Here is a 10,363-nt window from a genome sequence, read left to right as displayed (position 1 = left end):
TTCCGTCAACGTCACTTCCGGACTACACGAGTGGCCATCTTGGTTGAGGCAGTTGATTTAATGCTTTTTTTTTTTTACCCGATTTCGAAGTATAGACATTATTTAATCAATGACTGTGGTATAATGATTGGTTATATTAGTCATTTAGGAGATAGGTGCCTCAATAAGGTCGATATGTCCCTATAGCCGGAAATGGTGTGAGAGTACCAAGATGGCGGATAGGGCTCAACCAATAGAAAAGTGTCAGTCGTTGTTAGGGAAACAGTTGCTAAGCAGCAGTTGTTGGAGACAGAGGAGCTGCTGCTGGAGACACATCAGAAGGTGAGCACCGAGTCCTGTGCATTGGGTGATATATACAGTAATGGTGCAGGGACGGGGAGACAGCGCCACGAGCAAAATATGGGGGAGCAGCCGTGTCTCCAAGGAGGAGGAATAATGCTCCGGAGATCTCCTCCATGGTCCTGCGTGTTTTATTAGTGCCGCAACTACTTATTGCCTGTAGAGGGGTTAATAAAATGGCGGCAGTGGCAGTACGTGCCATATAAATGAGCGTGCATAGGCAAATATACCAGAGACGCCTACAGGGGGCGACATTACCTATACAGAACCCGCAGAGGCCCCTGGTAAGAGGGACGCTCAGCCAAACCACCCTAAATACAGACCCTCAACCAGACCACCCTAAATACAGACCCTCAACCAGACCACCCTAAATACAGACCCTCAACCAGACCACCCTAAATACAGACCCTCAACCAGACCACCCTAAATACAGACCCTCAACCAGACCACTCTAAATACAGACCCTCATCCAGACCATCCTAGAATGAGACCCTCAACCAGAGCACTCTAAATACAGACCCTCAACCAAAAAACTCTAGATACAGACCCTCAACCGGACCACTCTAAATACAGACCCTCATCTAGACCACCCTAAATACAGACCCTCAACCAAATCACTCTAAATACAGACCCTCAACCAGACCACCCTAAATACAGACCCTCAACCAGACCACCCTAAATACAGACCCTCAACCAAATCACTCTAAATACAGACCCTCAACCAGACCACCCTAAATACAGACCCTCAACCAGACAACCCTAAATACAGACCCTCAACCAGATCACTCTAAATACAGACCCCAGACCGGACTTCCCCTAAATACAGACCCCAGATCGGACTACCCCTTAATAAAGACCCCAGACCGGACTTCCCCTAAATACAGACCCCAGACCGGACTATCCCTTAATAAAGACCTCAAACCGGACTACCCCTAGATACAGACCCCAGACCTGACTACCCCTAAATAAAGACCCCAGACCGGACTACCCCTAAATAAAGACCACAGACCGGACTACCCCCTAAATACAGACCCCCAGACTGGACTACCCCTAAATACAGACCCCCAGACCGGACTACCCCTAAATACAGACCCCAGACTGAACTACTCATAAATACAGACCCCCACACCGGACTACCCCTTTATGCAGACCCCTCTCTGGACTACTCCTACATAAAGACTGAGCTGTGGGAGGTCAGTACAGGTTTTTCTTTCCTGCTGACTGTGCTCCCTCACCGATGGCTGCCCCTACACACGTGTGTGATGCCTGTGTGATCTTGTCCCTCATCTTCTCCCCTCTGACAGGTAGCCATGCCCAGCACCGCCGCGCTCTCCGGGGTGAAGCCTCCCATTCATGAGCAGATCACGGAGCTGCAGAAGAAGATCCAGCTCCTGGGTAAGAACATCTGCGGTGTGCTGCACAATTACTGATGACCCCGGATGTGGGGGCCATGAGCAGTGTGGACCCAGTGGTCACTGATTTGGCAGCCAATTTGTAAATGCATAGGCCGATGTCGCAGCATCTCATGGTAATGTAGTGTGGCGGTCAGGAATAATGCACATTGTAATGGACTGTTGGCAGATGGCGACAACAAGGCGTACCAGGAGAGCGCCAGCTCCACCATCCTCAAAAACCGGGAGACCATTCAGTTCCTGCGGCAGGAGAACAAGAAGCTGCACAAGAAGTTGGCGGACACCCTGGCGGTAAGGTCCAGGAGGCGGATTGGCGGGCCGATGTGTAGCTCACCATAAGCCTGATTTCATGAAAAGGTCCTCTGTGTGTTCGCTTGTTATGGAGTTGGCCCAGAACGTTCTCAGCACCATCCATTTCCTTGCTCTGCTCCTCAGGGGGACGAGAAAGTGATTAAGGAGGCTTTCCACAGTCACGTGGTGGAGAGGGCGGCCATGAGGAGCAAAAGCGGACAAGTAAGTGATTATGTGGTCATGTGTGGCATAGTCCATGTTCACTTATACTGGCGCTCCAGTGAGTCCTTCAAGAGAAGACATGCCAGTCTGCAGTGCTGTATCTACTGGCCGACATGCCATGGCTTGCAACTGCAGATCTCCCTTGTCCTGTTTGATCACACTGTTGTGTATTTGATCTGAGCTTTGCTGTTCCAGCTCTTACAAGGTGACCTCCCACTGGCCACAGCACTAGGTATGTTCGGTGTGGGTGCAGTGTGTCGGACCCCACTGATCTGATGTTGATGACCTTGCATAAGTCTTCTGTCAGCCTGACACAACGTTGTGTGTGCAAATCAGACCTACAAATCAGAATAGGCTCCGCTATTTCCAGCAGGGAAGGAGGAGTATCGCAGGGCTCGTTTCTGGCAGGGAAAGAGGAGGATCGCAGGGCTCGTTTCCGTCAGGGAAAGGAGGAGGATAGCAGCGCTCTTTCAGGCAGGGAAGGAGGAGGATTGCAGGGCTCATTACTGGCAGGGAGGGAGGAGGATCGCAGGGCACGTTTCCAGCAGGGAAGGAGTAGTATCCCAGGGCTTGTTTTCGGCAGAGGAGGAGGATCGCAGGGCCCATTTCAGGCAGGGAAGGAGGAGGATCGCAGGGTACGTTTCCAGCAGAGAAGGAGTAGTATCCCAGGGCTTGTTTTCGGCAGAGAAGGAGGAGGATTGCAGAGCCCGTTTCTGGCATGAAAGGAGGAGGATCACAGAGCCCATTTCAGGCAGGGAAGGAGGAGGATCGCAGGGGATGTTTCCAGCAGGTTAGGAGGAGTATTGCAGGGTCTGTTTCTGGCAGGGAAGGAGTAGGATCGCAGGGTCCGTTTCTGGCAGGGAAGGAGAAGGATCGCAGGGCTCATTTCCGGCAGGGAAGGAGGAGGATCGCAGGGCTCGTTTCAGGCAGAGAAGGAGGAGGATCGCAGTGCATATTTCCAGCAGGGAAAGTGGAGTGTTGTGAGTTCATTTTCCCCTTCACCATTGAGGTCTGATGAACTCCCTCTTCTGGTGAAGGAAGGTAGTGAGGCTGATTACCAAGCATCTGGGCAGGATGATGATGACTGGGTGACGGGAATTGCTGACTGAATATAAGGCAGCCGACGCCCTTCTGCCTTGCTGGTGATCTCTCTGAGGGATTCTAGGAGACCAGTCTGATTCCTGCTCCTCAAAAGCTAAGTTTTCTGCTCTGTTTTTTGCATTTGTGTTTTGTTTTTGTTTTTCCTTGTTTTTCTGGATTTCTGCCATTCCTTGCTGGGGTGTGCTGAATTCCTTTTTGCTCTGTCTTCAGAAAATACCTGAGTACTGATATAGTCTTTTTGAAGCCTAGCGTCTTCAGGGCTTTTTTCCCTATCAGCTGTTGGCTCTTGTTTTGATAGGGTTTTGGCGGATTACAGACAGCAGCTTTTCTATCCTGTCTTTCGTAGTTAGCTTGGGCCCCATCGTTTGCTCAACCTATCTTTCTATCTGTGTGAGTGTTTTTTCATCTTGCTTCACCGTCATTATATGTTGGGGGCTGCCTATTGCTTTGGGGTCTGCTCTGGGACAGTTTAGATTTCCCTTTCTGTCTTTAGGCTATGTAGTTCTCCGGCTGTGATCGAGGGGTCTAGGGCACCGTAGGAACCCCCCACGGCTACTGCTAGTTGTTGTTGATAGGTTCAGGGGTCTGTAATCCAATAGCTGCCAACTTCTCTGGTTTTCTGGACTTAGCTAGCATTTCTGTTTTGCCTCCTACGGTGACTCATTCATAACAGAATCACCAGCCATACCGCAGATCCTAGGGTACTCAATAGCAGGAAAGAATTGTAAAAAAAAAAAAAGTGTCAGAATTTTTTTTTTGTATATTTTTTCCTCTATGTCTTTGAGGCCGTAGGGGGAATTTTATTTTTTCATCTCAATGGAGATGAAGCAATTGTCTGATCGTGTGGAGCAGCTCACTGCTGAAGTGCGGGGAATTTCCGCCTACCTTGCTCATTCACATGCTGCTGAACCAAAGATCCCTACTCCTGATGTGTTTTTTGGGGATCGGTCTAAATTTTTGAATTTCAAAAATAATTGTAAATTCTTTTTTGCCTTGAAGCCTAACTCGTCAGGGAGCTCCGCGCAGCAGGTTAAAATTGTCATCTCTTTGCTGCGCGGCAATCCCCAGGATTGGGCGTTTTCTTTGAAACCAGATGATCCTATTCTGACTAATGTGAACGCATTTTTTCAAGCCTTGAGGTTGTTGTATGACGAACCTAATGCTATTGATCAGGCTGAAAAGGCCCTGTTGGCATTGAGCCAGGGTCGAGATTCTGCAGAATTGTACTGTCAAAAATTCCTAAAGTGGGCGGTCCTTACTACCTGGAATGATAATGCCTTGGCAGCTCTCATTCAGAAGGGTTTGTCAGAAGCCGTAAAAGATACTATGGTGGGATTTCCTGTTCCCTCTGGTCTTGACGATTCTATGTCATTAGCCATTCAGGTTGATCGGCGTTTACGTGAACGCAGGACTGCACGAGAGGTGTTGCCACCTGTTAAACAAGTGTCTGAACCTATGCAATGTGATAGAGTTTTGTCCAGGGAGCAACGTCAGGAGTTCAGAAGGCGTAATAAGCTGTGTTTTTTTTGTGGAGATGCCTCACATATTATTTCTGTCTGTCCTAAACGAGAGAAACGTTTTGCACACACGTTTTCTGTGGGTGGTGTTCAACCTAAGTTTCTTCTGGCAATTACTCTGATCTGCTCCCTGTCCACATTTTCCGCCAAGGCTTTTGTGGATTCGGGAGCAGCCCTGAACCTAATGGACTTGGATTTTGCTAAACGTTGTGGATTTCCTATGACACCTCTGCGGACGCCTATCCCTTTGAGGGGGATTGATGCTACTCCTTTGGCGAAAAATAAACCTCAGTTTTGGACCCAGGTGGTAATGCGGGTCGCCCCAGACCATCAAGAAAATTGCAGATTTTTGGTGTTGCATAATTTGCATGATACCATTGTTCTGGGGTTTCCCTGGTTGCAAATTCATAATCCAGTTTTGGATTGGAAATCTGTGTCTGTGGTGAGTTGGGGTTGTCGGTGTGCCCTTAGTGAGGCTCCGGTTTTTTCCACCTCACCTCAGTCGCATGATGTTCCTGACTATTTGGCGGATTTTTATGATGTATTTAGTGAGACTGAGTCTGCGTCTTTGCCTCCTCATAGGAGTTATGACTGTGCAATTGAACTGAGCCCGGGGTGTAAATTTCCCAAGGGTCGGCTCTTTAATTTATCTGTACCCGAGCACGAGGCTATGCGATCCTATATTAAGGAGTCGTTGGAGAAGGGTCATATTAGACCATCCTCTTCACCCTTAGGTGCTGGGTTTTTTTTCGTGGCCAAAAAGGATGGTTCATTAAGGCCTTGTATTGATTATCGTGCCCTCAACAAAATTACTATTAAATATCAGTATCCGTTACCCCTGATTTCGGATCTATTCTCCAGAGTTAAAGGTGCTTGCTGGTTTACCAAGCTTGACCTCAGGGGGGCGTATAATCTTATCCGCATTAAGCATGGGGATGAATGGAAGACGGCGTTTAATACTCCGGAGGGACATTTTGAGTACCTGGTGATGCCTTTTGGGCTCACTAATGCCCCTTCTGTCTTCCAGTGCTTCATGAACGATATTTTCCGAGACTTTGTGGATAAATTTTTGATTATCTATCTGCATGATATTTTGATCTTCTCCAAGGATTGGGATTCTCATGTGGAACATGTTCGGACTGTGTTCCGGATCTTGAGGGAGAATTCCCTGTATGTCAAGGGATCGAAATGCCTTTTTGGGGTACAGAGGATTTCTTTTTTGGGATTTATTTTGTCTCCGTCAACTATTGAAATGGACCCGGCCAAGGTACAGGCCATTTATGATTGGGTTCAGCCCACTTCTTTGAAGGCCCTCCAGAAGTTTTTGGGTTTTGCTAATTTTTATCGGAAATTTATAGCAAAATTTTCTAGTATTGCCAAGCCATTGACTGATCTGACTAAGAAGGGTGCTGATGTGTTGAATTGGTCTCCGGAGGCTGTTTCTTCCTTTCAGGAGCTGAAGCAAAGATTCACTTCTGCCCTGGTTTTGCGGCAACCTGATGTCTCACTCCCGTTCCAGGTAGAGGTGGACGCTTCTGAGATTGGTGCAGGAGCTGTTTTGTCCCAAAAGGATCCTGTAACATCTAAAATGAATCCCTGTGCTTTCTTTTCCCGAAAGTTCTCTCCATCTGAACGTAACTATGATGTGGGGAATCGGGAACTGTTAGCCATGAAATGGGCATTTGAGGAGTGGAGACATTGGTTGGAGGGAGCTAAACATCAAGTCGTGGTCCTCACTGACCACAAGAATTTGATTTACCTGGAGTCGGCCAAACGCTTGAACCCTAGACAGGCTAGGTGGGCCTTGTTTTTTACACGTTTTGATTTTGTGGTCTCTTTTCTTCCTGGCACTAAGAATGTCAAGGCTGACGCTCTCTCTAGGAGCTTCTTTGCTGATTCTCCTGTGGTGACCAAGCCTGCTACCATCTTAGGCGAAGGGGTAGTTCTTTCTGCTATCTCGCCCGATTTGAGACGTGCTCTGGAAGAGTTCCAGGAGGACAAACCTGAGCGTTGTCCCAGTGGGAAGTTGTATGTTCCTGACCAGTGGAAGAAGAGAGTGATGTCTGAAGTTCATTGCTCTGCATTGGCTGGTCATCCAGGTATTTTTGGTACTAGAGATCTGGTGAGTCAGTCTTTTTGGTTGCCCGCCTTGTCTCGTGATGTCAGGAATTTTGTGCAGTCCTGTGGGACTTGCTCCCGGTCTAAACCTTGTTCTCGCTCTAGTGGGTTGCTGATGCCTTTGCCGGTCCCCAGGAGGCCATGGACCTATATTTCAATGGATTCATCTCTGATATGCCTGTCTCTCAGAGAATGACTGTTATTTGGGTGATTTGTGATAGGTTCTCTAAGATGGTTCATCTTGTACCACTCCCTAAGTTGCCATCTTCTTCTGAGTTGGTGCCCCTGTTTTTGCATCAGGTGGTTCGCTTGCACGGGATTCTTGAGAACATTGTATAAACACAAATTTTATTTCAAATTTTCAAATTTTCATAGACATTGCTTCATTTCACATGACAAGTCATTTTTCCAATAAACAGACAATAACTCAGCCTATCATCCTCCCTTCCTACCCTCCCTTAAACAAACCCTCTTCCTCTTACATTTTCAATTGTCTCACCTAGCAACTTCGCACACATGTTATGTCTAGACCACTTGTAAAACACAGATTGCCAGCATCGCCTCTGTAAAATATCACCACACATTTATCCTTTTTAACTCCTGTCCCTACCAGGACCTTACACCTCGCCTTCATTAGCCAACTTCAGATTCCCCAAATTGTTTTGGATGTCTTCCAGTAGGTACCATTCAGTATATTTAAAGGGCCTTACTATTCTCCTTATTTCCTCTTCATCACATTGTCTTACTATGAAAAGCCTCCATTTTTTAAAGAATTTACCCGTCAGACCCTCCTTGTTCCTTTCCGCCTCCAGCTGTTCGATTCTGAGTAAAGATTTAATCTGTCCCATCACCTCTTCCATCGACGGCACACTTCCCTCAAGCCATTTGGACAGTAGAGCCCTCTTACCTATCATAGCCACCCCATGAAACAATTTTGGTAATTTGGGCCTCTGTTCCTCTCCACCTCTTACTACCTGTCCCTTATTCCTATAATGAAAGATCCACAGCAATGGATCCATTTCAATTTCCACACTCCCCACTTTTTGCAGAAATGATTGTAATCCTTTCCAGAATTTCTGGCTCTCTGGGCATTGCCAGATCCCATGGAACAGATCTGTTTTTGGCAATTTACATTTGGGGCACTGAGTCACTCTGTTTATCTGTTGTGTATTTGGGATGTTAAAACCATAAATTGCTCTATGCATCAGTCTATATTGAGTGTCCCTCCAACCTTCATTAATCACCTCCTTCCTCATCTTCATCCACCCCTGTAATATCTTATCCCCTGCTTCAGAGTCACCCAGTTGTCTTGCCCATGCTCTCCAGACCTGTTCTGGGCAGATTGGAATCAAAACCTCCCTCAAAGCTTTATATAATGCGGAGATAGAATTCTCATGTCGGTCTTTCATAATAATTCTGTCCAAGTCATTCGTCACCTGTTCCATTCTAACATCCCTCAGTTGTGACATTAGCCCCTTTTCTATCTGTTTGTATTGGAGGATTTGGAATGTGGATAGCCCATATTTTGTCACGATTTCCTGGTATGTCAGCCATCTATTCTCCACCTCATGGATTAGATCTGTCACCCTTTTTATCCCCTTGTTCTTCCATTCTGAAAATAATTTGTTGTCTCTTCCCGCTGGGAAATCTGGGAACCTCCATATATCAAGATGCTTGGATATTCTCCAAGACAATTTGAATTTTTTCCTCACTGCTTTCCAGGCCATCACCGTATCTCTACATACCAGTGAGTGTTTAATGTTCCTTGGCATGTTGGCCAATGACGTGTGCAATAGTGCCCCTAAATCCCAGGGTTTACAAAACTCACTCTCCAAACGTATGTCAGAATGCCCATTTGTCTTCCTCAACCAGTCTATGGCATGTCTCATCAGGCATGCCAAATTATACCCTCTAATATTTGGCAGTTTAATGCCTCCTTGTTTCAAAGATTGCATCAATTTTTCCGTTTTAATTCTCGGTCTTTTCCCCCTCCATAGGAATGTCGAAAATGCTTTATTCAATCTATTTATGTCTGTATGTTTCAACAACATGGGGATGGTCTGCACTGGGTAGAGTAACTTTGGAAAGCACATCATTTTCAAGAGATGATTTCTACCTAGCAGAGATAACGGTAGCCCTTCCCACAACTTCAAATCCCGTTCTATTTTCTGTATCAAAGGTTTGTAGTTTAAGTCATATATCGATGCTGACGTACATCCCATCTGTATTCCTAGATATTTAAGATGTGACTTTGCTATTGGTATCCCACAGATTTCCCCCCTTGTTCCATCTGCTACCATTAGTGGCATCCTTTGCCCACAGAGAAATAGTATTTCACACTTTGTTCTGTTCAATTTAAAACCTGACAAGCTCCCGAACTCCTCTATCTGTTTTATCACTTTCGGTAGGTCCCTCTGAGGATTGTTCATGAATAATATAATATCATCCGCAAACAGCGCTGAGTGCAATCGTTCCTTCCCAACACTAATGCCTTCGAAACAATCTCCTTCATTTAACAGTCGAGACAATGGCTCAATGGCAAGGTTAAACAGGAGGGGTGACAATGGACATCCCTGTCTAGTCCCTTTGTTCAAAGGGAAAGACTGCGACAGGAACCCGGGCGTTGCCACCCTCGCCTGAGGATTCGCGTATAATACTCCTATAAACGTACGAAAGGCTCCCTCTATCCCCATATTGTCGAGTACCGTCTCCAACCATGTCCACCCCACGCTGTCGAACGCTTTTTCAGCATCAAGTGTGACCATGGCTGGACATTCCTCCTTTCGAAGATCCCTGTGTCTAATAGCATCCATTACCAACATGGCCCTCCGCACATTTGTCACCGCTGCCCTCCCTTTAACAAACCCCGATTGTGCCAGTGAAATTAAATTTGGTATTATCTCCGCCAACCTATTGGCCATCAATTTGGCCAAGATTTTAAGATCCTGATTTATTAGTGAAATTGGCCTATAGTTTGCTGGATTGTCTAGATTCTTATCGCCCTTGGGTATCAATTTTATGTACGCAGTGTTGAGATGTCCCGAAATTCCACATCCTCCCAGTATTTTATTGTACATTCTAGTCAAAACCGGCGCTATCTGCTCTCCCATTTCTTTATAAAATTCCCCATTGAACCCGTCAGGTCCCGGTGCCTTGTGTATATTCAAATCCCTTATTACCGACTGTACTTCCTCTATTGTTATTTCCGCGTTCAATGTAGACAGCTCTTCCGAATTTATTTGCGAAAGTTTTATTTTTCCCAACAGATCACTTCCCCTGTCTCCCGTCTCTTCCCCCCTGCTATATAAATTCTCATAGTACTTCCCCAAAATCTCTGTAATCTCCTTTGGGTTTGAGGATTTG

General features: G+C 46.4%; 1 protein-coding gene across 1 annotated transcript in view; it reads left to right on the top strand.

The window, feature by feature from the left end:
• Window positions 1-3: 3 nt before the first annotated feature.
• Window positions 4-10,363, top strand: part of ODAD3 (outer dynein arm docking complex subunit 3) — a 35,002-nt gene continuing 24,642 nt past the window's right edge. Inside the window, exons 1-4 of the mRNA XM_073587447.1 lie at window positions 4-321; window positions 1,644-1,734; window positions 1,921-2,042; window positions 2,187-2,264. Coding sequence (XP_073443548.1) covers window positions 1,650-1,734; window positions 1,921-2,042; window positions 2,187-2,264 — 285 coding nt within the window. The 5' untranslated portion in view covers window positions 4-321; window positions 1,644-1,649. The remainder of the gene's footprint in view (window positions 322-1,643; window positions 1,735-1,920; window positions 2,043-2,186; window positions 2,265-10,363) is intronic.

This window comes from Dendrobates tinctorius, unplaced genomic scaffold, assembly GCF_039654945.1.
Source record: "Dendrobates tinctorius isolate UK_male_01 unplaced genomic scaffold, ASM3965494v1 ptg000099l, whole genome shotgun sequence".
Taxonomy (NCBI): domain Eukaryota; kingdom Metazoa; phylum Chordata; class Amphibia; order Anura; family Dendrobatidae; genus Dendrobates; species Dendrobates tinctorius.
Note: the sequence above shows the minus strand (reverse complement) of the source record. Positions and strands in the feature narration are given on the sequence as shown.